Source organism: Meles meles, chromosome 6, assembly GCF_922984935.1.
Source record: "Meles meles chromosome 6, mMelMel3.1 paternal haplotype, whole genome shotgun sequence".
NCBI classification, from domain to species: domain Eukaryota; kingdom Metazoa; phylum Chordata; class Mammalia; order Carnivora; family Mustelidae; genus Meles; species Meles meles.
Genome location: NC_060071.1, coordinates 146682458 through 146710030, shown reverse-complemented (window position 1 = coordinate 146710030; position 27573 = coordinate 146682458). Strand labels below are relative to the sequence as shown.

General features: G+C 61.6%; 2 protein-coding genes across 7 annotated transcripts in view; one reads left to right on the top strand and one right to left on the bottom strand.

The window, feature by feature from the left end:
• Positions 1 to 1002: 1002 nt before the first annotated feature.
• Positions 1003 to 23528, top strand: DEGS2 (delta 4-desaturase, sphingolipid 2). The gene is made up of 3 exons (XM_046009088.1): positions 1003 to 1168; positions 18562 to 19304; positions 20873 to 23528. Exons 1-3 carry the CDS (start codon positions 1087 to 1089, stop codon positions 21017 to 21019), a joined length of 972 nt encoding a protein of 323 aa, XP_045865044.1. The 5' UTR covers positions 1003 to 1086; the 3' UTR covers positions 21020 to 23528.
• Positions 23304 to 27573, bottom strand: part of EVL (Enah/Vasp-like) — a 145888-nt gene continuing 141618 nt past the window's right edge. For all 6 annotated transcript variants that reach the window (XM_046009086.1, XM_046009084.1, XM_046009085.1 and 3 more), the window contains 3 exons: positions 25780 to 25846; positions 25378 to 25435; positions 23304 to 23792 (listed from right to left, as the gene is read on the bottom strand). In XM_046009086.1, the coding sequence (XP_045865042.1) occupies positions 23755 to 23792; positions 25378 to 25435; positions 25780 to 25846 (163 nt within the window). In that variant the 3' untranslated portion in view covers positions 23304 to 23754. The remainder of the gene's footprint in view (positions 23793 to 25377; positions 25436 to 25779; positions 25847 to 27573) is intronic.

Here is a 27573-nt window from a genome sequence, read left to right as displayed (position 1 = left end):
GGCCTGGGGCTCAGGGAGGCCTGCCAAGTGTACCACACCCCTGGGCCACGCACTTCAGGAGGCTGGAGGAAAACTCACCCTGATTACCTCCCTGCCCAGACTGGCTGCCAGGCCAGTCTGCTCCCCAGGCATCTCCCAGCACAGGCCAGGCTCTCCAGGGTCTATAAAGGTGAACTGTCCGCACTCTCCAAAGCTTCAGAGGGGTGAGAAGAATCCCTGAAAAGGTGAAAATGAGGAGCCCTGTGCCCCCGCTCCTGGACTCTTACTATTTTAAAAATGTCAGGGTTCGTCTAAGCTTCTGAACCTTTGGCATCTGCTTTTCCCTTGTCTAGCTGGTGACGACTCCTACTCATCCTTCAAAGCCCAGTGCAAAAGACTCCCATGCTGGATCCTGGCTACCTCTCCCTGTGTCGTGGCACGTCTCACACTGAGTCATAATAGGCCTTTTCCGTGTCCCCGTGTCCCTCGATTTTCCTGAAGGTAGGGGTGGGGCTGACTCACCTCCCTCGGGTTGCCACAGACCCATCATTTGCCCACCGCATAGCGTGGGAGGGCCGGCCAGGGGACAGGGAGGGGAAGGCAGCATTGCCGCGGTGGTGAATCTCTCCCAGCACCTCCCGTTTACCCGCACTGTCACAGGCTTTAATCTCTAGCCTTCTGGCCCCGCGCTAACCCCGCCTCGTCCCCCAGGCAGGGGTAGCGGGCGCGCCCGTGCGTCTGGGCCGTGGGGAGAAACCGCGTTCCGCGCTCCGAAGACCGGCCGGGGGCTAGCCAGGCCGGGTGGGGGGCAACGAGCGCACCGGGCCGTCCCCGCACGATTTGGGGCTCCGGGGACTCCCGCGGGCCGCGCGCTAATAGTCCCACGTCCAGTTGACGCGACGGAAGCTGGGGAGCCACCGCCACCCGCCCCAGATGCCCCGCGGGCCCCGCCCCCTCGCTCCTCCCGGGGCGCACCTGGCCCCGCCCCGCGAGAGGCCCCGCCCCCGGCCCGAGCCGCACTCGGGTCCCCGCGGCGCGCGGCGAGGCAGACAGGTGGAGCGGAGCCGAGTGGCGCGACGCGCTCCGAGCTGCGCTCCCGGCCGCAGCATGGGCAACCGCGCGGGCCGCACCGACTTCGAGTGGGTCTACACCGACCAGCCGCACACGCAGCGCCGCAAAGAGATGCTCGGTGAGCGCGGCCCGGCCCCTGCCGCGGGTGGAGCAGACCCGCGGGGCCGTCGGGAGGCGCGGGCCAGTCCGACCCGGCGGTCCCTGTGGCGCCGGTCCCGATCTCCAGCGGGCACGCCGCGGCCCCTGCTTCAGGGAGGGTGGGAGCGCCACTTCCCCTCCGCCCAGGGGTCCTCGGCCCGGGTCCCCGAGGGTCCCCCCGCCCGGGTGGGAACCTGCCGTCGCGTCTCGGGCTGCGTCCTGGAGTCCAGGATTCGAGGACCTCAGGCCGGATCCGCGCGCCTGGGGAGCGCCTCAGCCGCTGTGTCGCCAGGCCGCGAGCCGGTCGTGGGGCGGGGACCGGGCGGGGCAAGGGTCGTTCCCGGGGACCGTCCGTGTCCGGGATGCGCCGTCCTGCCCGCGAAGGTAGAGCCCGCTGAGCTCGGGGGGTCCCGGAGTTAGGGCGGACGCCTGGAAGGAAGCCAGCGCGCAACGAGGGATACGACTTAAGAGAAAAATATCTTGCCCCAAAATGCCTTTTGTATTTTCAAACGTGTATTTTATAGCTTAATACGTGGTGGCCGCTCCTCCTGTCATGTAGTGTCCTCCAAAGTCGTTTTTGCCAACGTAGTTGTGGTCAGTCCAGCCAGGGACTTCTTTGAGACTGGGTATGTACAGTCTCCTTGCTGGGGACTGGGGGGAACCGGGTTCACGACTCCCGCGGGTTTTTTAAAAAGTATTATTCAGGGGGCACCTGGGTGGCTCAGTGGATTAAAAGCCTCTGCTCAGCTCATGTCATGATCTCAGGGTCCTGGGATCGAGCCACACATCGGGCTCTGCTCAGCAGGGAGCCTGCTTCCCCCTCTCTCTCTGCCTGTCTCTCTGCCTACTTGTGATCTCTGTGTCAAATAAGTAAATAATTTCAAAAATTAAAAAAAATTTTAAAACACACACAATATTATTCAGGAGAGGCAGAGGCAGACAGGGAGAAACAGACTCTCCACTGAGGAGGGAGCCTGATGTGGGGCTTGATCCCAGGACCTCAGGATCATGACCCCAGCTGAAGGCAGACGCCCAGCCATCAGAGCCACCCAGGGACTCCTCCAGCCTGGTTTTCATTAGATGCCACCAAACCGTCCCCACAGCCCCCAGGGTGTGCAGAAACCTGAACATGCTACTCCCCCTCCCAAGAAATGGCGGGGCCATGGTTTCCACAATCCCTCGCCTACACCTGGGGTTGGCAAAACTTTTCATCAGATTGACTAGGCGACCTGTGCTATTTTATTATGTTTAATTTGCAGTTTGGGGATGATTGTTTCCAAAGTTTAATTGGCCACTTTAATTTTTTTCTTTGTTCTCCTGGGTTGGTCTCTCACGTGTTGGTTAGAGCTCTTTGTATGGCAGGATTTAACTCTTACGTGTTGCATGTTTTTCTCCCTTTTGCTCTCACAGAAGCTTAGCTTTTCATTTTTTTTTAAACTGCATTCAAATGCATTGCCCCCCGCTTTAAGATTTTATTTATTTGAGAGAGAGAGAGCACAAGCAGGGCGAGGGGTAGAGGGAGAGAGGGAAAAGCAGACTCCCCGCTGAGCAGGGAGCATGATTGTGGGGCTCTATCCCAGGACCCCTGGGATCATGACCTGAGCTGAAGGCAGCCCCTTAAGATTGGCTTTTTTTCTTTATAGAGTTTTCTCTTTGGTGTCCTGCCCCACTCCAAGACTATGAGATATCCATCCTGTTACTTCTAAGGCTTTCAGACCCCAGATACGGCAGCATGGTTAGCGCGGGACTGTGCTCTTCTGTGGCTTACCCTGGCTGGTGTCCCTGGGTGGGGGGGGGTGACATTCATGGTTTTTTTTTTTTTTTTTTTTTTTTAAAGATTTTATTTATTTATTTATTTGACAGAGAGAGACCACAAGTAGATAGAGAGGCAGGCAGAGAGAGAGAGAGGGAAGCAGGCTCGCCGCCGAGCAGAGAGCCTGATGTGGGACTCGATCCCAGGACCCTGAGATCATGACCTGAGCCGAAGGCAGCGGCTTAACCCACTGAGCCACCCAGGCGCCCAATTCATGGTTTTCTGCTGGAGGTGGACAGTAACTGGCTGCGGTCTGACCTGTGGAGCGTCCTCTCCACGTGCACTCGGGGGTCTCGGTGATCACCTGCTCCTGCCCCTCCCTAGAGGGCAGGTGTCTTGCCACACCCTGCTGCCGAGGTAGGGCTCCATTTCCTTCCCCTCCCCTGACTGTCCCTACCTCCTTAACAGGACTCACTGGACACCTGGCCCCAGGTGGAGAAGGCTGGGAAACTTAACCTGGCTTGCAGAGGTGCCTGGAGGAGGGGTCCAGAGCCTCTGGGCTGTGGACTCAACTTTTCTGAATCTGCAGAATGGGCACAGACATCGTGTTTGGCAGAGAGGGCGCGACATTTATTTATTTATTTATTTATTTATCTGTTTTAAAGACTTTTTTTTTTTTTAAAGATTTTATTTATTTGACAGAGATCACAAGTAGGCAGAGAGGCAGGCAGAGAGAGAGAGAGGAGGAAGCAGGCTCCCTGCCGGGCAGAGAGCCCGATGTGGGGCTCGATCCCACTATCCTGGGATCATGACCCGAGCTGAAGGCAGAGGCTTTAACCCACTGAGCCACCCAGGCGCCCCAGGGTGCGACATTTAAAGGAGATCTGGGATGTTAAGAGGTGCCCAGTGTGCTCCTCCGCACTCCCGGACATAGAGAAAAGGATCTCTGAAGAGAGAAACCATGGGCCCTGAAACCAATGGGGGAAGCTTCTGGCCAGGGTGGCCGGGAAGTCTGGAGGTGAGGAGGTGATGCGGGCCACGGAACGGACAGCACCAGGTCTCCAGGGGTGACCCTCCAGGGCACTTTAGTTCATTCCCATTTCCACTGGGGGCTGGGGATTCCTCCAGTTTCGTCTGTTTTTGGACTCGTGAACTTGGGATTAATGAGCCATTTTCCCTCACTGCCCAGCATTTGACAGCTCCTGCCCTGCTAGATGTCTATCCATCTGTCCGTCCCTCCTTCTTCTGCCCCACTGGCTCTGTTTGTTTGTTTTTTTAATATTTATTTATTTGACAGACAGATCACAAGCAGGCAGAGAGGCAGGCAGAGAGAGAGGAGGAAGCAGGATCCCTGCCGAGCAGAGAGCCCGATGCGGGGCTCCATCCCAGGATCCCAGGACTCTGGGATCATGACCCGAGCTGAAGGCAGAGGCTTAACCCATTGAGCCACCCAGGCACCCCATGTTTGTTTGTTTCATTGAAGCGTGGTTGACGTACACGTTGCAGGTGTCAGTCTCGTCCCCGTGGGTCGCAGTACAAAGTTGGTGCAGTTCGGTGGGCTCCCGTCTCCGTGCTGCGCCTGGCATTCCCATCCCTCCCTCACGCAGAACTGTTAATTTGTACTTCTGATCCCCTTCGCCCCTCCCTCTGTACCCCTCCCGCTCTGGCAGCCACCAGTCTGGGTTTTGTCTTTTGAGTCTGGGTGTGGTTCGGGTCTTGTCTTCCGAGGCAGGTGTAAGTGGAATCCTGCGGTACTTTTTGTTGGTCTGACTTCCTCGGGACGTTGCGAGCTCCATTCCTCCTCGCGGCTCAGTAGTTTCCGCTTGGGGAGATCACATCGTCTTCATCCCTTCATCTGTTCATGGACACTCAGGCTGCGTCCGGGTCTCGGCTCTCCTACATAATGGGGCAGTGAACGGGGTGGGGGGTGGGGGTGGGGGGATATATGTTTTCGAATTTGTGTTTTTGTTTTCTGTGGTTGAACACTGAGCCCTGGAACTGCTGCACCGTGGTGGGGTAGTTTCTAGTTTAATTTTTTGAGGAAACTCCAGCCTTTTCCAGAGCGGCTGCCTCCGTTTGCATTCCCACAGGCAGCGCACGAGGGCTCCCCTCTCCCCACATCCTGGCCAACTTGGGTTTTGGCCATTCTGACAGGTGTCAGGTGCGACCGCCTGGTCGTTTCCATCTGCACGTCCCTGAGGATGACAGGTGCTGAGCATCTTCCCGTGTGTCTGTTGGTCATTTGTGTGTCTCTTCCATGGAAAAATGTCTATTCAAGTTCCTTTTTTTTAAATTTTTTTATTTTTATTTTTTTAAAAAGATTTTATTTTTTTGACAGAGAGAGATCACAAGTAGGCAGAGAGGCAGGCAGAAACAGTGAGAGGGTTAGAGCCCGATGCGGGACTCGATCCCAGGAACCTGAGATCATGACCCGAGCCGAAGGCAGAGGCTTAAACCACTGAGCCACCCAGGCGCCCCTCTATTCAAGTTCCTAATCAAATTTCGGTTGGTTTGCTGTTGAGGTGTAGGAGTTCTTCCTGGGCTCTGGGTATCATCTCCTTACTGGGGGCGTGATTTGTAGGTCCCTTCTCCCATTCCGGGGGCTGCCTTTTTGTGCCGATTGTCACTTGCCCGGTGCAGAAGTGTTCACTTGGAGGCAGTCGCCCTTTGTTTTGTTTCCGCCTGTGCTGCCTTCACTTCCGGTGCGGAAGCCACAGAAATTTGCCAAGACGATGGCAGGGAGCTTGTCGCCTAAAGCGTTCGGGTTTCCCGTCTTGCGTGCAAGTGTCCGATCCCTTTTGAGTTCATTTTGCGTGTGTGGTAAAGGCGGTCCGGGTGTGTCTGGTGCGTGTGCTGTGCCGTTTCTCCAGCAGCACTTGCTCGAAGGGACGGTCCCCCCGTTGCACGTTGCTGTCGCCTCCGTTGGCACATCTCTTGACCAAATGCGTGTTGGTTTTGGGCTCTCTCTCCAGGAGCTTGGTACCTCGGACTTCGCTCTTTGTTCTTAAGGTTGCTTTGGCTGTTGGGGGTCTTTTGTGGTCCATAGCTGTTTTAGAATTATTTGTTCTAGTTCTGTGAAAAATGCTGTTGAAATTTTGTTAGGGCTCGCTCTCCCATTTCTGCAGGAAGACCCCCCCCCCCCCCGGCTGTCGTCCTCACCTTGGGCCTCTGCTGGGTGAAGGCACTCCTCTGAGGTTCCCCCCCCACGGCTCCCCGATTCCTCAAGGTTCTTGAGCTCTGTGGGGCAGCATATTTCGGGGGGTCTAGAGCATGGCCGTGAGCTCATCTCCTGGCTGGCACCTCAACACTCCTCACTCCTGAGTCTTGTGACCCCGGGCAGGTCGGTCATCAGATGAGCAGACAGGCTTGGTGGAGTTAAAAGGGCTATTCCCGAGTGTGCAGGTTAAATGAGGTAGTGTTAACTACTTAGCCTTGCACGCAGTCAATGCTACAGTGTCAGCTCCAAATGCTGATTACCACCTCTGCAGACCGGCCGAGCCCTCCCCGAGGACGGCGAGGATCTTCCGCCTCTCATTTCCAGGCTTCTTGCGCTTGCCCAGCCCGGGAGAAGTTCTTTGAGTAGCCGAGTAGCCGCTAGGACCCCTTTAGAGAAGGGGCAGTGGAGTGGGGGGTGGGGATCAGAGGGGGGAAGGGGCTTGGTTGGGGCCACCTGGATCAGAGGCCGCCGGGGCCAGGCTGGTGTGCAGTGAACTTGCTTTAGCCCCGGGGGGGGGGGGGGGGGGGGGGGGCGGCAGTGGTTGTTCCATAAAGACCCTAATGTGGGAGGGAGTCAGAACCCAGCCCCCCCCACTGCGGGGGCCGGGCGGGGCCCCGCAGATCCAAAGTCCATCTCCAGCTGCTGCCTTCGTGGGGACAGGCTCCCCAGGGCACAGTGCCTTGAGTAAACGGAGGCCCTCGCAGCCCCTCAGAGCCACGCCTCTCAGGCCGTGGCCGAGCCTCCCTGTACTTTGAAGGCAGGAACAGAGCCAGCAGGACTGGGATCCCATGGCCGACCGGAGGCCAAGCCAGGCAGGGCGGTGGAAAGAAGCAGGCTTTGAGTTTGTCTTTAAAAACAAATAGCTTTGTGATTTTTTTTTCTTACAAAAACAGGGCGCAGGCTTAGTAAAACAAAACAAAACCAAACACACACAAATTCACATAATCAAAGGAAAACAAAAGAGGAAACAAGGAAGTAAGACTCCTGGCAATTGTTGAGTTATTTGGGTAGGAGAGGCCCCTGCTGGGGCTTTCTGGGGGCCGGGGCAGGAAAATCCAGAACAGAACCGGGCTGAAGCCCTCAGGGGAATTCAGGACCCGCTCCCTACCCAACCGCGGGGCTGCTGGCTCCTTTCTCTCCCTGCCCCTGCCCTGGGTGGCATCTGGGCCTCCTCCCCTGCCAGGGGGGGCTTGCGTCCACCCAACTCTGAGATTCCAAGGAAAAGAGCGAGCTCATTTGCTCCCCCTGCCCCTTGAGCCTCCGACCTCTGGCTGGAGCTGTGAGTGGTGCGGCTGGGCAGTGGGCAGGGGGCTGCGATGGGCAAGCCCCCAGTACCACATCATCAGGGCTGTTCTGTGGGAGAGGGGCGGCTCTCCAGGAAAACGGAGCGTGCTGCCACCCTGAGTGGTGTGGGCAGGGGGAGTGGCAGGCAGGGTACGGGGACGCTGAGCAGCGCAGCACCGTGGGTGATCACTCAGGGCTGACACCTGGACCCTCCTTGGCCTGGGGATATCCTCCCCTGAAATCGTCCAAGGGCTTCCCTTTCTGAAAAAAACCACCTCTGCCCTGGCCTGTGGGGCAGCCCATTCCGGCCTCTGCCCTTTCTCTTGACTTGTTCTCTGACTTTTGTGGAATGCACCCCGTCTGCCCATTTCCCTTTCGGCTTTTGCAAATGCTGTTCCCTCTGCTTGAATTCTTTTCCCCCTGTTCTTCATGAACCAAACTCATACACGTCCCTCAGGTCTCAGCCTAAATGTCCTTTTCTCAGAAACACTACACAACACACACAACTACACACATCTGGTATTATGCTGGTACTCTCCGGAGGGAATGAAAAACCACACACACACACACACACACACACACACACGGTATTATGCTGGTACTCTCTGGAGGGAACACACACACACACACACACACACACACACACACACATGGTATTATGCTGGTACTCTCTGGAGGGAACACACACACACACACACACACACACACACACACACACACGGTATTATGCTGGTACTCTCTGGAGGGAACAAAAAGCTCCTGATTTGCAAATTGGCACTTGGCAGTTTCTGCAAATATTTCTGTTGTGGCCCATTTCCAGCTGGCAGCACGCGTTGCGGGGCAGGGATTTGGGAAGGGAGGATTGCCGTGTGGTGACCGGCACGGCTCCCCTCTCGTCCGGGCGCCTGCCCCACCGTCCTCCCTCACCCTCCTGCAAGGCGCCTTCACCTCCTGGCCCCGGCCTCTTCTGTAACCACAGACGACTGCGGCCGACTGCTTTCATCCTCCCGCGTTGGAGGCCCCCGATGCCAGGGCGGCCCACCTCCCCCACCACGGTGCGCTCAGCGTGGCCCCTTGGCCTGGCCCGCAGGGCTCCCCAGACAGGCCTGCGACAGGCGCTTGTGCAGAGGCTGCCAGGAGGTCCCGGGTTCCTCCCTCCTGCGCTGACTGCGACCTGCCACACTCCGGCTTTCCCTCCTGGGCTCACCCTCTCCAGCAGAACCCGCATTTCCAGACGGGTTGGTGAGGCGAGGACTCTTGGTTCATCTCACTGTCTGTCTTCCCCCGGAGACTTGACTCTGCTGTCCCCAGTCCACCCGAGCAGTCCTAGTCCTTGTTCCCCGATGGGTAAGGGTTTGTGTGTGACTCCTTGTGGCCCTGTGCTTGGCACCCGAAATGAGCATCTTTTCCTTTTCTTTCTTTCTTTCTTTCTTTCTTCTTCTTTTTTTTTTTTTTTAAGATTTTATCCTTCACTTGATAGAGATCACAAGTAGGCAGAGAGGCAGGCGGTGGGGGGGGGAAGCAGGCTCCCCGCTGAGCAGAGAGCCCGACTGAGCCACCGACTGGGCTGAGCCACCCAGGCGCCCCGCCTTTTCTTTTTTCTGTCTGCTTTCCAGACATTGATGCTCCCGGTGGGGTAAGTCACTTGCCCGGGGAGCTGGTCTGGGGCACAGGCGGCCCTCTTGTCCATCCTCATCTGTCCCCGGCCCCAGAAGAGAGCTACTGTCCCTGCCACGTGATGCATGCAGGGCGGCGGGCTCTGGGATCCCAGCCTCTGCACGGCCCTGCATATCCTGTCCTTCCCTGGCCTACCTTTCCCCTTGTTCCGTTAATATGTACCAGTTTTTATGAGGCCCAGTTTACATACTGTAAACCCTACATGCCAGTGACTTTAGTGAAGTTGCGTAATCCAGTTGGGGAGTGTTTTCCTCACCTGGCAGGTCCCTTGTGAACACGTGCAGTTGCCCCCCAGGTTCTCACACCCGTCCTTGGGCTCTGATGTTAGGTGTGCGTGCGCTCGTGTGTGTGTGTGTGTGTGTGTGTGTGTCCCTCTCCAGGGATGCCCCTGTGAGAGCCGCACCCCACCCCCATGCAGCCGGGGAATCCCTCCCATCTTGCTGCCGAGACTTTCAGCAAATGTTTGTCACTGAACAAAAAGCAGATTCAGGGGCGCCTGGGTGGCTCAGTGGGTTGAAGCCTCTGCCTTGGGCTCAGGGCATGATCTCAGGGTCCTGGGATTGAGCCCCCGCATCGGGCTCTCTGCTTGGTGGGGAGCCTGCTTCCCCTCCACCCCACCTGCCTTTCTGCCTACTTGTGATCTTTGTCTGTCAAATAAATAAATAAAAATCTTAAAAAAAAAAAAAAGGCAGATTAAGTGAGAGGCAGGTGAGGGGCGGGCACGGTGGCTCCTGAAGGCACTTCGGGCCGCTTGCTTTCCACACGTTCTACATGGAACCAGGTCCCCAGGGTGCCTGCTGCACTGACTCTCAGGGTTGGGCTTGGGCTTGGCTCCTCCTGGCTCTGAAGGGGAGCGGGAGGAGGGAGACTGCGGTGGGGAGGCCGCTGAGCTGGGGCGGGGCTGCGGGGAAGCCCTTTAGGAAGGGGGGGATTAGGAGGGCTTCAGGAGCCTTCATTGGGAGAGTTGCCAAGTCGGGAGGGACAGAGCTGGAGCCCCTGGCTGGGAAGCACGTGGTCAGCAGTGAGCGGCTGTGTGCCGTGGAATGTTCTAGACTTGGGAACACTTCGGTGACGAGTAACCATTGGGACTGTCACACCGTGGCACTTGGCCTCTTTGGGGAGGTGGTAGGAGTGTGTGGTCCAGGGCGGCCAGGCCTGGGCACGGGGATGGGTCCAGAGAAGCCCCTTGAGTTCCTGGGGCCCCTGCCAGAGGTCAGCGGTCAGCAGGGGGCAGGCGGGAGGCCTGCATCTGGGAGGAAGACCCCGAGCCTTGGGACCTCCCTGGCTGCCTCTGGAGGGCAAGGACCCAGCAGCCTCCCCAGCAGCTGCCTGCTTCCGCCTCTCCTGCCGCTGCCGGCTCTGTCAGAAGTTGGGGGATGAGCCAGTATCCGGTGAGGCCGTTCCCGGAGACTGGTGTGGGGGCCTTCGGGGCCGGCAGGCCCACCCTCCTGCCCGGCCCTCTGGGCTCTGTGAGCAAGTCTGTTGTGTGTGTGGGTCCTTGTGATGCGTAGAAAAGTCCCCTCGAAATCACTTTGCTGGTAGCAAGCTGCTGCTCACTGGTCAGAGCCAGCCTGGGAGAGTGCGAAGCAGGCCCAGAGAGGGACAGGGGCTGCCCAAGGACGCCCTGCAGTAGGGGCGAGCAGGCTGCAGGCAGGTCTGACCTGGGACCCAGCATTCTCTCTGGCTGCTTTGTCCTGGCGACCACACATCTCTGCCCCAGGACACAGGTCCCCTGCTGGCCCAGCATCCCTGCAGAGCGCTATTCCCCCCTTTCTGGGTGGGTGGGGGCTGGGGGGGGGGGCTTTGGAAATGAGGCACGTAGTTTCACCTTGCAGTGGAAACCCGGTCTCCCTGTCTCCGCAGTGGGGAGGGCGAGCTCCTGGGGAAGCCCCGCTCCTGGGCAGGCTGAATGCTTCAGGTTCCCTGCACCTGCTGGCGTCCCAGCCTTCGCCTGGGCCCCAGCGGGCATCCTGCTGGGGGGGCCTGGAGCTGGGGGTCCCAAGGCTAAGTCTTTGCAGTATGGGCCTCACCCTGCTCTGTGGGACGCTTCCCCAAGCTTCCCTGGACCTCAGACCCTCCTTTCCGTGTCAGGCCCCGCCAGTGCGACTTCTAACAATGGCTGTTGTTCATGGCCAGGTGCCCAGTTGCCTTGGGCCACGCCTGGGCAGGCCGCAGACATTTGCATGGTGCATGGGTCGGTCTGTCTCTCGTTCCAGGTGGCCGTCTGTGCTTCCCCCCTGCGTAGCAAGCTCTCGAAGCATGCGTGTCCCCGTGTCCCCAGCCATCCTGCCGTCTCTGAGCCAGAGGCCTGGGCACGCCCGGCAGGCTGGCCAGGCTTGGGTGTCAAGCCTCAGGGCCAGGGCTCCTCCATGGGGCTGTTGGGGGTGGGGTGGGGGGAAATGTGCTTCTTTCCCTCCTCTTCGGGCATTCCCCCAGAGAGGATGGAGCCCAGCGCTGTGCTGCCTCAGGGGGATCTTCTGGTCCTTCTTTCCTGGGCCCCGGAAGAGGCCCAGCCCCCTCCCCCGCCTTTTGTCGGGCCAGCACCCCTTGCCCGTTCCGTGACCCCTGCCGCAGCATCTCTGTCCTGGCTTCCTGACATCCCATGCCCCCCAGCTAGACATCCCGTCTTCCCACTTCCCGCACTCACCCTCTCCCCTGTCACCTCCTTGCCCCACTGGCCATCTCGCCCCAGGTTGTGCCGACATGGCTCCTGTTGGGGCCCTCATGACCGTGCTAGGTCCCATGGGGCACCTGTCTTGTCTTCTGCCCTTGACCCTCTTTGACCCCGGGAGAGACACCTGACGCCCGTGGCTGCAGTCACCCAGCCCCTCCGGTGCCCCGTGAGCTCCACCTCTGGTCTGAGTGGCCGGGGGTCCCCAAAGCATCTCCTGTGGGATGTCCCCCAGTTCCCCCTGCTTCCCAGGAAGCTGTGGGCTTGCAAAGTCGGGATTCACTGTTTCCTTGAGTGAGGACTGACCTTCTGGCAGGCAGGTCTGGAGTAGCCCCACTCCTAAGACGGGGCCTCCTGGGGTCCCCACGGAAGGCCCCGGGGTGTTCAGTTGGAGCCGAGGACCAAGAAGGGATTCTTGAGACGTCTTTGGTGCAGAATGGAGGTTTGTTCAAGCACGGGGCGGGGTCCGAGGGCAGAAAGAGCCGCTGGCCCAGGTTGTGAGGGGCGGCGGGTTATGCACCATGGGGTTGGGGGTGGGAAGGAAAAGGAGGTTTCAAAAGAACTTTGGCTCGGTGGGTTGGGCCGCTGCCTTCGGCTCGGGTCGTGATCTCGGGGTCCTGGGATCGAGTCCCGCGTCGGGCTCTCTGCTCGGCGGGGAGCCTGCTTCCCTCTCTCTCTGCCTGCCTCTCTGCCGACTTGTGATCTCTCTCTGCCAAATAAATAAATAAATAATCTTTAAAAAGAAAAAAAAAGAACTTTCCTTCTTCCTTTCTTTTTTTTTTTTTTTTTAGATTTTATTTATTTATTTGTCAGGGAGAGAGTGAGGCAGATCCAGGATGCTGGGATCCCGGCCTGAGCCGAGGGCAGTGGCTTAACTAATTGAGCCACCCGGGAGCCCCTCAAAAGAACTTTCATATGCTAAAGAGGACCTGCCAGATACCGGAGGCCTTGCCATTGTCCGGCGAGGGTGGTTTTTTCCCCCCCAGCAAGGCATTAACATCAAGATAGTTGCGAGAGTGTTCCTCCTGTCCCGCGGGCAGTGGGGGTGGGAGGGTTGCGGGGAGTCCCAGTCCGCATTGGGGCCTGCCAGCCGGTGCCGGTCCGGAATCCGCCGGTTCCCGGCTCCCTGGGCACGCCCAGGCACTTCCAGCCAAGGCCCCGGGGCTCTGCTTTCTCCTTGGCTGCTGGGCTCCTCCCTGCACTGTGGTCTGGGGGCGTAGGTGCTTGGCCCCTTGTAGGGATCGCCCCTGCACGGCCTGGAGTCCTGCTTGAACGTCGGCCGCATCTTTCGTGGCTCCAGCAGGATGGCTTGGGCCCAGTGGCCCTTGTGGTCCTGGGAGTAGGTCGGAGCCAGCCGGGCCGGGTCAGCCTGCAGAAGGGGCACCCAAGGCCCCAAGATCAGAAGTTGGAACATTGTTACTCCTGGCCCAGAAAACTGGGTTTAATAACAGGGAGAGAGCTCGCAGCGCTCAGAGCCCCATCCCCGCCGCGCCGTTGCCCAGGTGGGCCGGCCGGAGTGTTGTCCCTGTCTCAGGTGTGGAGACAAGGCTGGGAGGCAGTAGGGCCACCCGAATGGAGGCACCTGAGGCTTCGGGAAACTGTTAGGAGAAGGAGGAAGGGGCACCAGGCTCCGTGAAGGTGGGACCGCAGGGGTGCGCGCCCTAGCTCCCCACCGGCAGGATTACTGTTCTTGTTGGACAGATGGGGCATCCGGGGCCCACTGTCCAAAGTCAGAGCCGCTTCTGGGCAACACAGGAGTGGCCCGTGTGCGGGCTTCGGTGCCCGAGCTGGGGTCCCACTGCCTCAGAGCATGGCAGGCCTGCTTACCTGCCACAGGTGTGGCCTGCCCTGCCCTCCGGCCCCAGGCTTGGCCTCCTTCCAAGGGCATGCATGGGAACCGGCCCGAGAGAGAAGCTGCTGGCATCCAGCTCCCTGGGCCTCCTAGGTGTGCCTCGGGAGGCCTCGAGGGCCCCGCTCCTGGTTAGAGGGAGGCTGGTGGTGGCCTGCGGCCCGCCGTGGTTGCGGGGGCGCTCTGCGCGCGGCTTCCCTGGGCCAGCACTTCTCGTCACCCTGTCACCCTGGCCTTCGGGAAGACATTCTTTCTCCCACTGTGATCTCACCCTCCTCACTGAGGCTGCTGGATTCCCCTCTCCCGGGCCCCCAGCCCCAGTCCCGCCCTGCCCCGAAGTGCCTCTCTGCTCAGGCAGTCCAGGCCTACTTTCCGAAGTGTCCCTCTTCCTCTAACCCCCTTTTGGGAGGGGAACAAGCTGGGATGAGGCCTGTCCCATGAGTCCCCTCCTGCCTCCCAGGCTTGGGTCCTTTTTTTTAAAAAAAAATATTTTATTTATTTGACAGAGAGAAATCACAACTAGGCAGAGAGGCAGGCGCAGAGAGAGGAGGAAGCAGGCTCCCCACGGAGCAGAGAGCCCGATGTGGGGCTCGATCCCAGGACCCTGGGATCATGACCTGAGCTGAAGGCAGAGGCTTTAACCCACTGAGCCACCCAGGCGCCCCGGCTTGGGTCCTTTTGTCTCTCATCCCACCTGGTGGGATGACAGAGGCCATGTGCGGTGCTGGCTCATCCCCCTTGGCGGGGACTGGTGGGCTTTGGGGGGGTGCCCTTGGGGTGCGGGGGGGGGGGGCAGGTGGAGTGTGAGTCGCCCTGGGCCCTGCGGTGCCGGGTGCCAGGACAGACCAGGGCTGGGGCCGGATTAGTGGACACTGACGGGTCCAGCGGCTGGAGTGCTCGCTGTTTCCTCCCTTCTGGTGTGGGTGCCCTCAGTCTCCCTGGGCCCCTGCGACAGGTAACCACAAGTTGGGGGGACATCAGCACACACATGTTCTCTAACAGTTCTTGGGGGGCAGAAGCCTGATGTGGGTCTCATCGGGCTGAAGTCACGTGTCATAGGGCCACGCCCCAGGGAGCTCCAGGGAAGAAGCCCTTTCCAGGCACCTGTACGGTCCGGGTCACCCTCCTTTTGTAAGGTCAGCAGCTGGCATCTGATGCCCTGTGTGACCTTGTTCTCATGGACTGGAACCTCCTCAGCTTCTGGGATCGGGACGCGGATATCTTTGGGGCCATGACTACCCGCCCCATCCCCTCCCCTCCCCCCACATGGCCCGTGGTCTCTGTCTCCAGCTTGTGAATGGGGTCTCCTGGCCTAAGGTACTGGCCACCCCGAGTCTTACTCTGCCTGCAGGGTGCCAAGCAGGCCTAGGGGCCTTGGCCTTCCCAGCGGCCAGGTCCCCTCCCATGGCGCAGGCAGGAGGCCAGAGGCTACGGAGCTGCTGGCCTCGGCGGGGCTGGTGTCCCCAGCGTGCCCCGGCGGTCACCCGGCAGCCAGGCCACTGTTCATGCCTGCCTGGGCCGGCTAGCTCTGCCGGCCTTACTGTCGGCCCTGCCCGTGGCCCCGCCCGTGGCCCAGCGGGCAGTGCCTACCGCCCCGCCACCGAGCTCCCCCGTCCTGAGCGGCCAGTTTCTCTTCAGCTCTCTCCAGACTACGGCAAAATACACAGAACCGGCGTTCACTGTGGGAACCGACCACGCCGGCGTGTCTTCCGGGGCACTCACGGCGGCGTGCGGCTGTGGCTGTTTCCACATCTGCCTTACCGAGCCGCACGGACCCGTTCTGGCCCCCCTCCCCCCTTCCCCCTCTGCTCCCTCCCGCCCCCCTGCTGACTCCTGCTGACCCCTCCTCTCCTCCCTAGGAGCGGCCTGTCCCCCCCCCCACTCGTCGGGGTCCTACCGTTCGTGGCCCCAGGGGCTGGCGGCTTTCGCTCGGCCTCATGCGTTGGAGGCTCAGTCACGTGCAGCCTGGTCTTTTTCTTTCTTTCTTTCTTTCTTTTTTTTTTTTTTTAAAGATTTTATTTATTTATTTGACAGAGAGAGATCACAAGTAGGCAGAGAGGCAGACAGAGAGAGAGGAGGAAGCAGGCTCCCTGCGGAGCAGAGAGCCCGATGCGGGGCTCGATCCCAGGACCCTGAGATCATGACCTGAGCCGAAGGCAGCGGCTTAATCCACTGAGCCGAGACTGAAAGAGAGAGAGAGCATGGGCCGGGGGAGAGGCAGAGGGAGAGAAGAAGCAGGCTTCCCGCCGAGTAGAAGCCGATGTGGGACTCGCTCCCAGGACCCTGGGATTGTGACCTGAGCCAAAGGACAAGGCTAACGACTGAGCCACCCAGGCGCCCCTCTTTGGGTTTTCATTTCCTCCTGCGTGAAATGGTGGGAATGGGGGGGCCCCTGGGTGGCTCACTCGGTTAAGCGTCTGCCTTCAGCTCAGGTCGTGATCTGGGGGTCCGGGGATCCAGCCCACGGGGGGTCTGCTGCTCCCCCTGCTCGAGTGTTTGCTCTCTTTCTGTTAAATGAATAAACAAAATTAAAAAAAAAAAAAAAGGTCTTTGGGGTCTGTGTAGAAGTGAGCTCGCCGGGCCGTAGGGTAATCCTGCGTTCGAGTTTCCGAGCAGCTGCCAGTTTCCCCACCAGCAGCCCCGGAACGAGGCCTCCGGGCGCTCCCCGTCCTTGAGGCCGCGGACACTTGCCCTTGTCTGGTTTTGACTCTGGCCCTCCTGGGGGGCCGGGTGAGGCGGGACCTCCTGTGGTTTTAGTTTGCGTCTCTGGTGACTGCCCACGTGGAGCAGCTCTCTGGGCTCCTTGGCTGGTGGCTCGTGTCTTGGGGACGCGCCTCTTCAGGTCCTTGGCCCGCTTTCTGTTGGGAGGTTTGTCTTCGCCCTGAGTTGCAGGAGATCTTTGTGTCCCGGTTATTAAATGCGCATCCACAGGGAGGATTTGAACCCGCTGGGAACACTGCCGTCTCCCAGCCGCCTGGGACACTGGGACGTGTGTGCTGTTGAGGGGCCTGAGGTTTGTCCCCCGGCCCTGGGCTGGCTTGCGTTTTCTGAAGTCCTGCGTCTACGCTTGCACTGCGACCTCCATCCAGGTGGGGTCCTTGGCCCAGCCTCAGGGAGAGAGCTCCGGGGATCCAAGGGGCCCTTGGCCTCGTGCAGCTTGGAGGCCCCGGGGGCTGGCGCTGTCCCCAGCTGGAGGCGATCTCCTTGTGCAGGGGGAGCCACGGGGGTGGGGCAGGGGTCTGGCTCTGTCCACTGTGGGGTTCACAGCCCACCTCAGCCCCTCGAGGGCTGTCCTCAGGGCTGTGGAAATCACGGCTCCTGCATCGGAGCCCACACCGTGGTTTGGGTGACGAGGTGAAGGCTTGGAGGGGGGCGCAGGGACAGGTGCTGCCTGGGGCATTGTGTTGGCTTCTGGGCAGAGGGGGACCCCAGTTCCCCACAGCATCTCCAGCAGATGCCCGCTGTTTGCTGTCATGGAGTCAGGGTCTTTCTGTGGGGACAGACACCCTGCGGAGCACATCACGCCCCTGCCATCACGCACTGGGACACCGAGGTCCAGAGAGGGTGGGAATGGAGCCAGGGGCACACAGCAAGATCAAGGGACCCCAGGAGGGGCTTGTGGGGAGGCGACTCAGGCAGGAGGATTCTGAGCCAGAGTCTCCCTTCTGACTGGAGCAGACTAGACTCCCTTTGCTCCCATCGTGTGTTTTTGCTCGCATACTCCCAGGGACAGGCAGCTCACTACTTGTGAAGCAGACTGTTCCATTGCTGGGTGGCTCTCAGAAAGGCCTGTGGGCTGGGAGCAGGGTGGAGGGGCCTGGCTTTGGGGACTGGGCTGCTGAATGGAGCTGTCACATCCTTCCCTTGCAGGCACAAAGGGGAAGTAACTTCCTGGGTCAGTTGGAGGACAGGCCTGGGCCGGATTTGTCCTGGGCCTGCCTGGTTCCGTGTCCTGTCTGTGGACCAGTCGGGGGAGGGTGAGCCCGAGGCTGCCTAGCTGCTCTGTGGGCAGGAGGGGTGGGGACACTGGAGACCAGCACTGGCTTTCCTGAGGGTGCCCAGGAGGAGCCCTGCTGACACGGGCCTCAGTTTCCGTATCCGTGCATCAGAGCGCTGCTCTGTCCCAGGGCCTGAGAACCAGGGCACCGAGGAGACATGGGAGTATCTGTCACCCTGAGCGTGTGATGACCCCTTGGCCCGGTGCATCCCCACCCCTAGACACAGCACCAGACTCCATACCCCCTCCCACCGAGCAGCCGAGCAGCTGGGGAAGTTTCTGGAAGGCAGAGCTGTCTTGCCCCAGGGGCATCCCCCCCCCCAGGGCCCTCCCCTGCTCAGCCACTCCCACCATCATTGTCCTTTTCTTTCCGGTAGAACAAACTACAGAAAAGTACAAAAGACTCTGTAACGAGCACCCCCCCAAAATAAATGAATTCAGCATTTTATCATGTTTCCTTAGATCTTGTTTAAGAACTGAAACACCGCAGCCAGAGCCAGAGCCCTCCATGTCCCCGCCCCCTGCCAACCCTGTGCCTTCCAAGGTTCCTGGTGCGTCGGGGCGCCCCATGCACCCTGTCCCTCGGGCCGAAAGCCCCTGGCTCCGCAGCGCACTGGCCTGCAGCTCCCGGCCGCTGCTTGGATTTTGGGCATCGTGTTGCTGTGACTTGGGACACCTGCTCGGTCTTTAGGCCAGTGGCAAAGATCCCTTCCCTGCTCGGGGAAGTCTCCCTCGAGCCCTCAGGTGGTGGGGAGACCAGTGGGCCTGGCTCTGCGGGTCCAGGGATCCCCAGGCGTCTGCAGGCCTGGGTTTGGAGGGACCCCCTGTCACTGCCTGGGGCTCAGTGGATGATGGGGGAGGGGGAGGCCCAGGAGGCCCGCGCTCGGCCCTCACCGTGACCTCCTCTCCTCTGTTCTCCCCGCAGCCAAGTACCCGGCCATCAAGGCCCTGATGCGGCCGGACCCCCGCCTCAAGTGGGCGGTGCTGGGGCTGGTGCTGCTGCAGCTGCTGGCCTGCGGCCTGGTGCGGGGCCTGGCGTGGCGCTGGCTGCTCTTCTGGGCCTACGCCTTCGGCGGCTGCGTGAACCACTCGCTGACGCTGGCCATCCACGACCTGTCGCACAATGCGGCCTTCGGCCCGGGCCGCGCGGCGCACAACCGCTGGCTGGCCGTCTTCGCCAACCTGCCGGTGGGCGTGCCCTACGCCGCGTCCTTCAAGAAGTACCACGTGGACCACCACCGCTACCTGGGCGGCGACGGGCTGGACGTGGACGTGCCCACGCGCCTGGAGGGCTGGCTCTTCTGCACGCCGGCCCGCAAGCTGCTGTGGCTGGCGCTGCAGCCCTTCTTCTACTCGCTGCGGCCGCTGTGCGTGCACCCCAAGGCCGTGACGCGCATGGAGGTGCTCAACGCCCTGGTGCAGCTGGCCGCCGACGCTGCCCTCTTCGCCCTGTGGGGGCTCAAGCCCGTGGTCTACCTGCTGGCCAGCTCCCTGCTGGGGCTCGGCCTGCACCCCATCTCCGGCCACTTCGTGGCCGAGCACTACATGTTCCTCAAGGGCCACGAGACCTACTCCTACTACGGGCCGCTCAACTGCATCACCTTCAACGTGGGCTACCACGTGGAGCACCACGACTTCCCCAGCATCCCGGGCTGCAACCTGCCCCTGGTGCGTGGCACACGGCGGGGGGCCGCGGGGGGCGCTGCCGGGGGCGCTCGGGCTGCGGATCGCTGTCTGACTGCATTCTCGGTCGTGGTTCCCGGGGCGACGCGAGAGGCCCCCCAGGATAGGTGGGGCCTGGCTGTAGAATAAGGGGGGGCTTCTGGGAGGGCAGGGGCTCGTGGGGGAATGAAAACCTGTTTGAACCCAGGCTGGACGCCCTTGGGCCAGCCCCTTGTCCTCTCTGCGCGTCAGCTGCGCCTTCCTTCCGACTGGGGGGCCTGGCCGTATCGCATTCCTGGCTCCCACCTCCCCGTCCCTGCTCATTTCTGGTCACTGCCCTGTGACCCTCCAGGGCCCCTTCTTGGTATAGAGAGGACAGGGTGGACCCGGCCCTTGTGGACCTCAGGCCTGGGCCTGAGCTGGAGCCCCCCCAGGTTTGGGGAGTTTCTGGAGGAGGGAGAGGGAGGAAGAGGAGGAGGAGCTCTGGCCGAGGGCCGGCGGGCTGGTGGGTTAGAAAGAGCAGGGGTGACCCGAGACACGGGGTGGCTGGGAGGCTCCGGTGGGGAGGGTGTCAGAGCTCTGGGGTCCGTGTGTGCTTGCCCGGTGGTGTGCACGTGTTCTGCGGGCGTGTGTGCTGTCCGGGTGTGCATACCCGTGTGCAGGTGCTGGCATGTCTGAGTGTGCCGCAGTAGCACACGTGTGTGTGTGTGTGTGTGTGTGTGGTCTGTGAGCACCTGTCTGCGCTGCGACTCAGGAGTCTGACCTGGCTTGCGGCCCCCGCCCGCCTCGCGTCCCCTGCATCTCCTGCCGAAGCTCCTGTGGTCCTGCTGCGTGCTGGGCGCTGTCTCAGCCTCGCCCCAGGCCCGTGCAGTGGGCGTCCTTGTGCCCTGTTGTCCACATTTCACAGACAAGGCAGAGGCTCAGGCAGGGACGACCCTGACTCAGGAAGTAGCAGAGCCAGAATCTGGACCCCAGGCAGGCATGGAAGCACGAGCTCTTAGCTGTGAGCCTGCCTTTGCTTCCCCCAGGCAAAGTCAGGGTTCCCTGCTGGTGCTCCAAGTAGGTCGTCTGGTCTCCCGCGCCCTGATCTTCCCCTCTAAAGCAGGCCGTGAGCCCTGGGTGCATTCCCCGGGGGGAGTGACGGGCGGTGGGGTGCCCGTGTGGGCACTGAGGCTGGGAGTGCTTCCTGGAGGAGGCGTGCTGGGGATGTGGGGGCAGAGGGGGCAGGAGACGCTGGGGGAGGGGCGTGGCCAGGGCTGTGGCTCAGCAGAATTCAAGCCAGGCTGGGCTGCTTGGGGGCACGGAAGCTGGGCCCACCTGGGGCTCCTGGATCAGAAACTTGACGCGGGCTGCAGAGAGGGGAGGGCAGGGGCTCGGAGTCTGCTGTGTCCCAGGCCGGCGGCACCCCGTGTCAGGCAGCACTGAGCAGCCTGGCTGTGTTGGACATGGGTCCCCTGGGAGGTCGTCCCTGTGTGTGAGTGTGTGCGTGTGCACGCTCGTGTGTTCGCGCGCGTGTGTGCGGCAGGGAGGCGTGCCCCGGCCCCAGCCTCTGACCCCGCTCGCCCTCCCCACAGGTGCGGAAGATTGCCCCCGAGTACTACGACCACTTGCCGCAGCACCACTCGTGGGTGAAGGTGCTCTGGGATTTTGTGTTCGAGGACTCCCTGGGCCCCTACGCCCGGGTGAAGCGGGTGTGCAAGCTGGCGGAGGGCCGTCTGTGAGACCTGTGGGAGCCTGCCGCCCCGCACCCTCGCTCCCCTGCTGAGGACCTGACTCTCGCTGCACCCTCCCCCCCCCCCCCCCCCCCCCCCCCCCCCCCCCGCCTGGGGCCCAGAACTGGTTTGGCTGCATTTGGTTCCCACGCCCTGGCTGTGCTCTGTGTCCCAGAGCCCGAGACCACGTCTGGCCACAGCAGGCACAGACTGCAGCCTGGAGAGCTCCCCATGCCCGGCCAGCCCCCGCCCCCCCCCCCCCCCGCTTCTGGGCCTCAGGGAGAGCGGCCTGGCCCTGCCCTGGGTGCTCCGGGCCGCAGTCTCCCTGGGGCTGCTTTCGCGGGGGGTTTCCGGGCCCTGCATTGAGTTTCCCAGCAGCGGCCCAGGGCCAGCCAGGCCTCAGAAGGGACCGGCCCACCCCAGCAGGCCGCCTTCCCCGCCAGCCCAGGCTGCAGCTCCTCTGCTCCCCCCACTCTCGGGGACAAGCTGTGAGCTTAGGCAGCATCCCCGGTGGGGGTGGGGGTTGGTACCTTGGTGGCTGGCCCCTGCATGCCCTGGGGTGTCCCATTGTCCTCTATGTGTTCGTAGACAGACCCTCCGTGTGCAGCCTTCCTGCTCTCCAGCCTGGCTGAGGACACCACAGCTTCTCAGCCATGCCCCTGCCCCCACTCCACCCTGAGGCCTTGGCCTGAGGGGAGCCCTCTCTGAACCCCCAAAGGTGGTCTCTCCCTACCAGCTTCCCCAGAAGAGATCTTCAGGAGCGGTTGCCGCAGGCCAGATGGGCGGAGGCTAGACGAGGTGGCTGGACAGACGGGACCGGCTGAGGGATTCCTGTGGCTGGGGGGACAGTGGGCTGATGTCCTTGGTAATGACCCGGTCCTGACTGGTGGGGGCATGGCTGAAAGCTAGGGGGCTGTGAGGGCTGGTGTGGGGCAGGGCGGGGTCCTGGTCTCCTAGAGGCTGGCAGGCAGGCAGCAGGAGGGGTGCGTGGGGCCCCTGCACAGGCATGGCCCCTGAGGCTGGGGGTGCAGAGGACCACCCTCTGGGTGGGTGCATTGGGGCTATGCTAGCTGCCCCAGGAGAGGGAGCATGGGAGGAGGCATGTTGCTGCTACCCCACGTCCCTGGGTCCTTGAGCACAGACTTCTGCCCGGGTGGGGGTGGGTGGGTGGGTGCTGGGGGGCTGGGTGTGGCCTGTGAGGCCAGATACACACACACCCACGCCCATCCCTGTCCCCTAGACATTGAGAGGGCCCTGGGAAGAGGCGCTGGCCCCAGGGCCTGCTGTGAGGCACATGTGGCTTGGCTGGAGTACTTAACCTGGGTGGACCGGTGGTCTCTGCCCATGCAAACAGGTGGGCCCGAGTCGGGGGACCCAGCAGCACAGCTCCTCCACGGGCCAGCCTGGGGGCTCCCCAGCCACCTGCAGGCCTGTGCTGGGGAGGAGGCTCCCCAGGGAGCTGGGCAAGCTCAGTCATGACCTGCCAGCGCCCCCCACCCCCGCCCCAGAGGTCAGGATTCCTGGGCCTTGGCAGGGAGTTTGATGCCCTGGGTTAGCGTCTCTGCTGGACGGGGGTTGGGGGGGCAGCCGCTCTGAGAGGAGGCCCCCGGCTGCTCACCCCAACAGGCAGAACCATCCGATTTCTGTCTTTAAGGTTGTTGCAGTACTCGATCAGTTGGGGTGTCCAGAAAACAGCAGTTCCGTCATCAGACTGAGGCCCCCAGCTTCACCGCCCTCTCCCTAAGGAGCCCCCCCGCCGCTGCCCCAGGACAGCTGGGCACACCGCTCTGACCCTGGGGGCCAGGAGATGGTACTGCCTTTGCAGGCCTGCCTGCTGGCTGTGCCCCTCCTCCTCCCCATCCAGGGGGCAGATGCTCTTGGGCTCCAACGGGCGCTCACACTGAGAAGTGCTGGGGGTGCGTTCGGTGGGGTGTAGGGCAGGGCCTTGGTCCTTTCTGGACGATGCAGCCTGTCACTTCCTGCTGCCTTGCTAAGCCCAGGCCGCCATTCCTTGCACTGTGCTCAGAGCAGAGCCAGCCGCTTCCGAGGTGTGGGCGGCACTCGGCCCATCTGGGGATGGGGCGGCCGTGGCGGTGGCCCTCGCCAGGAGCCCTGGCCGGAAGCCGAGTGGCCCCTGCTCTTGGCTCCCACCTTCCCCCGTCTGCTTCCAGCCCCGCTGCCCACTAAGGTGGCCGCTTCGTTCCTGCGGCTCCTGGCCACGATGTTGGTGGGTCGTTATCCTCAGCACGGAGCGGCCCAGAGCTGTCGGGACAGACTGGGCTGGAGCCGGGGGTGTGGACAGAAAGCGTTTATTACCACGTGGATACAGACACCGCGGTGCGTGGACAGACTTGACCACCACGACGCTGGGGACCGCTCGCCCCTGCCAGCCAAGCTGCTAAGAGCATCACCTAGGAGAAAACTCGGAAACCGTCTAAAGAAGCGCGTGATTCGGGGAGTCCTCTATAAACCAAAAGAAATGTACACTTAAATAGGCAAATATAAAATACAAAAAAGGCGAGTAGACCTGGTGTTTCGTGTCAGGTAGAATCTAAAAAAATCCAGAAATTGAACTGGTTTCCTCGTTTTACTATTTTATCACAGGTTAAGACGTTTGAATGGAGCACGTCCGGCTTCAGTGCGTGCTTGCGTGTGCTGCAGGCCTGGGGCCGCCCGGGCTCCTCGCTGTCCCCCGCCGGCAGTGCGCCTGTGGTCTCTGGCGGAGGCGGCAGGGCCCGGGGGCTCTAGGACGTGCTGATCCCGCTCAGCTCCTGCCGGATGGCTGGGGGACAGGACAGGGCTGCTCAGGGTGGTGGGGACAAGGCCTGCCTGTTGTCTGCCCTGCTCAGTCCTCAGCCTGAACTGGGCTCCCAGAGGTCACGAGGCAGAGGCTTAAAGCCTCTCGCTTTTCTCCCCAGCGTCCTCCTGTCCCCACCCCTCATGGCTGTCCCCCAGATTGGGGCCTGGAGCTGAAAGAGCGGAGTGCTGGGCGCTTAGCCGCCAGCAGGGATTCCGAGAAGCCCCGCGTTGCTTGCGCTTTCCCACCGGCTCATCGGCCACAGGCAGGACCTGCCCAGAGGCCACTTCTGCCCGGGACTGGGCCCACCCTGTCTCCCGCGGGCCCACCCTGTCTCCCGCAGACCCAAGCAGGGGCTGGGGGCCCGTTTCCCACCGCCTCCCACAGTCTCCATCCCCGCAGACAGGCGGGCGGTGCACCCGCGGTGCACACCGGTTCTGGCCCGGGGCTGCTGGCCGGCCCTTCCCCGGTGGGGCCCCCAGCAATAAAGCAGAGTTAATAGTTGGCCTGTGTCTCCTCTCTGGCTCTGGGCCTGGCCTTGCTCTTCATTCATTAACTCCCTTATCTCGCGGGCTCAGGCCCGTGGGGGCGTGGGCGGACAAACAGGAACAGAGCGCGCTTTGCGGGGCAAGGACGGGGCGTGGCCCGGTCCCAGCTGTGAGCCGGGGTTCAGGGCCACCTGCCCCATAGTGGGCCCCCACCCTGGCCGGCCGCCTCCGTCTCCACAGCAACCACCCTCTTTAGTTCAGGGAGCCCTCTCTGGCCCAGGTACCCCCGCTGCTGCCATGGGGGCCAGGCCTAGTCTCCAGTGGCGAAGGGAGGCTGGGTGGGCCGGTCTGAGACTCCCTACATGTCTCCTTTTCCTCTGGCTCCAGACTCGAGTCAGCTGCATCAAAGGCTCCAGCAGGAACCGGAAGGACGGATGTGATTAGGGCCCTGACCCCTGCAGCCAGAGGCTCTTGGTTTGAGATAGCACATGCCTGCCGGGCCCCCCCCCCCCCCCCCCCCCCCGCACGGGGTCCAGCCGGCTGGAGACTGCGTCAGACCCACAGGCAGGACTGTGGCTTCTTGGTCCCGCAATACACCCCCCCCCCCCCCCCCCCCCCCCGCCGAGGGGAGGCAGCTGCCGCCTTAGCCGAAACCGGGTGATCAAAGGCAGCAGTCTGAGTGCACAGACCGGGAGACAGACAAGGGACACGACGGTTCGGGTGGCTTCCACGGTCTCACTGTGGAAAGCATTCTCGGACCCCTCCCCCGTTGCACACATTCACACGTTTACCCCAAGCAGGAAGCTGGGTGAGCGCAGATCTCGCTGCCACCCCCGCCAGGGAGGTGTGTATCTTAGACAAGTCACTTCACTGAGCCTCAGTTTGCTGGACCGGAGAATGGGGTGAGGTGGGGGTCAGGAGGGGAATGGGACTGTGAGCATGGAACAGCAGGCCTCGGGCCCAGGATGCGCTCTCTGGCTGGGCCACATCCCAGCTCTGCTGCCTTACATCCCTGGGGGACAGGCTGCCCTGCTGCTCCCCGGGGACCCTGGGTAATGCCCCAGGGCAGACCCGCCACTCACCATCGATGATTTCCTCCTTTACTTTGTGGAGCTCTCGGACCACCTCCTCGAGGATCTCCTGTAGGGAGCAGAGTGGGGAAGCTGGCTTTGCTGGGGGCCGTGTGTCCCCACAGGCCAGGGTTGGAGAGAATTTAAAAGGAACCCCCCCAGTCCTGCTGCAGAAACCAGGGGTGGCTCCAGGGGTCAGGGGAGCCCCAGAGCAGGCTGGAGTGTCCAGGACAAGGGCGTTTTTCTGGTGATGACGGGGTTGCGGGCCCAGAGCTGAGCGTGGGCGCCCCCTTCCTCCTCTGCAGGTGCCCTGACAGACTTCCAGCCGCTCTGTGGAGCCTGCCTCACTGCGTGGACCCCAGAGGGACCCAGCCACTGGCTCCTTCATGGCCACGCAGGAAAGGTCACGCTTACCTGTTTCATCCGGTCCAAGTCTAAGGCATCCAGGGCCACATCATTCACGCTCCCCACCGGCTTCATCCTGGAGAGGACGGCAGGGGGCCATGAGACGGGCGGCAGGGCCTGCCCACCACGTGGGGACAGTGTGGGAAAGCAGGCCGTGTGGGACAGCCTCCAAGAGCATGGCCGAGGACCCCGGGGCCAAGCATGGTCCTCTTCCCATTGTCTTTCAAATGCTTTTTGCTTTGACCTCCGGCCACTCTGGAGCTACTCTAAAAAGGATTCTAATGGCTTGTTTCCACCTGGAGAGGGTCTGGTGGGTCCTGTGACCGTACTTCCCAACTCTGGGCTACGGACGGGCTGTTTCTGATCTTAGAGCTCGTACACGGATGTGGCAATGCAGGTCACACGCCGCCCCCTTTGGAAAGAGACGCCCGCTACTCCTCGGTGAGGGGTCTGGGTTCCTGGCTAACCTGAGGCTTAGGGAAAGCTAGTGATGACGGCATTAAGTACAATTGCAAAATCAAACCGCACAGACCACACTCTGCTGGTGCTCTACCACACCGCTGGGAACAGCCCTAGCGTGTGACAAGGATCCATCCTTGGAAGTGGTTTTGCTCTTTCGAGGCATGGGCTGTACTTTTTGAAAAGTTGCTGAACTGAGGTTAGCTAGTTCGCTCTTCAATGTCTCATACATGAACGGTCCCTGGAAAATCCTGACAAAACGCTCCTCTGACTACTCAGTCTTTTAAACCAGTGCGGAAGGGTCCACTGCCGGGATCCCCGCATCCCCCGGGGGGAGAACGGCGGTCTGGGCCTGAGGCTCTGGGGAGATGTTTTGTCCCTCCGGGTGAAGGACGGCAGACACACACGCTGTCCTGAAGCCAGGGCCCCCCACCCCGGTCACGGCCGCATGACTGACAGGAGCCTCCACGTGGAAACCACCCAGGCGTCTGCTGGCGGATGGACGGATGAGGAAGAGGCGGCCCGCACAGGGGCCCACCAGCCCCAACAACAGGGTGACCCTAGGGCGTGGCGCGGAGAGACAAGCACAGCATGGTCCCGCTGACGTGTGCCAACGCAGGAGGCCAAACACCCAGAAACACAGGCAGTGGCTGGTGGCCCGGAGCTGGGGGGCAGAGGGGGAGGTCAAAGAGCACACAGCTCGGCCTGGGGGGAGATGAGGGAGATCTGGGGTCTACAGGGAGGCACACGGTGTCATGCACCGGAGAGCGGCTAAGCCAGCGGATCTGGAAACTGAGGCGGCGGCCGTGTCAGCTAACCTGACCTCGGGGAGCGCCTGGCTGCATGCTCGTGGATCGGCACGCAAACTCGGACAGTGTTCGATGTCGGACCTTAATAGAGCTGGGAAAACGATCCCCTGAATAATTCGAGTTTAGTGGTCCAGTGCCCAAGCAGGAATTAAAAAAGAGCAGAGGCACCTGGGTGGCTCAGTGGGTTAAGCGTCTGCCTTCAGCTCAGGTCATGATCCCAGGGTCCTGGGATCGAGCCTCACATGGGTTCCCTTCCCTGCTCAGGGGGGAGCCTGCTTCTCCCTCCCCCGCTCCCTCTTTCTCATAAATATGTAAAATCTTGGGGGGGGGGAAGCAAACAGCGTGCCCCTGCCCCCCCCCCCCCCCCCCCCCCCCGGCTGGACTCAAGAAGGAGGCCCAGTGCGGTCTGGAATGAGCCTCACTTTGGATCCCGACGGGAACGAGGTGCAGCCTGAGACCCCGGCCCCACACATCTGGCCTGCGGGCGCAGTGTCTGTCCCAGCAGCAGTTTCCCGGGCCACCTGGGCAAACTGCT

Excerpts from the sequence above, each read along its gene's own strand:
- DEGS2 (XM_046009088.1), top strand. The coding sequence starts at position 1,087 with ATGGGCAACCGCGCGGGCCGCACCGACTTCGAGTGGGTCTACACCGAC. Across the intron at positions 1,169-18,561 it reads GCGCCGCAAAGAGATGCTCG|CCAAGTACCCGGCCATCAAG; the intron begins GTGAGCGCGGCC and ends TTCTCCCCGCAG. Across the intron at positions 19,305-20,872 it reads CGGGCTGCAACCTGCCCCTG|GTGCGGAAGATTGCCCCCGA; the intron begins GTGCGTGGCACA and ends CCCTCCCCACAG.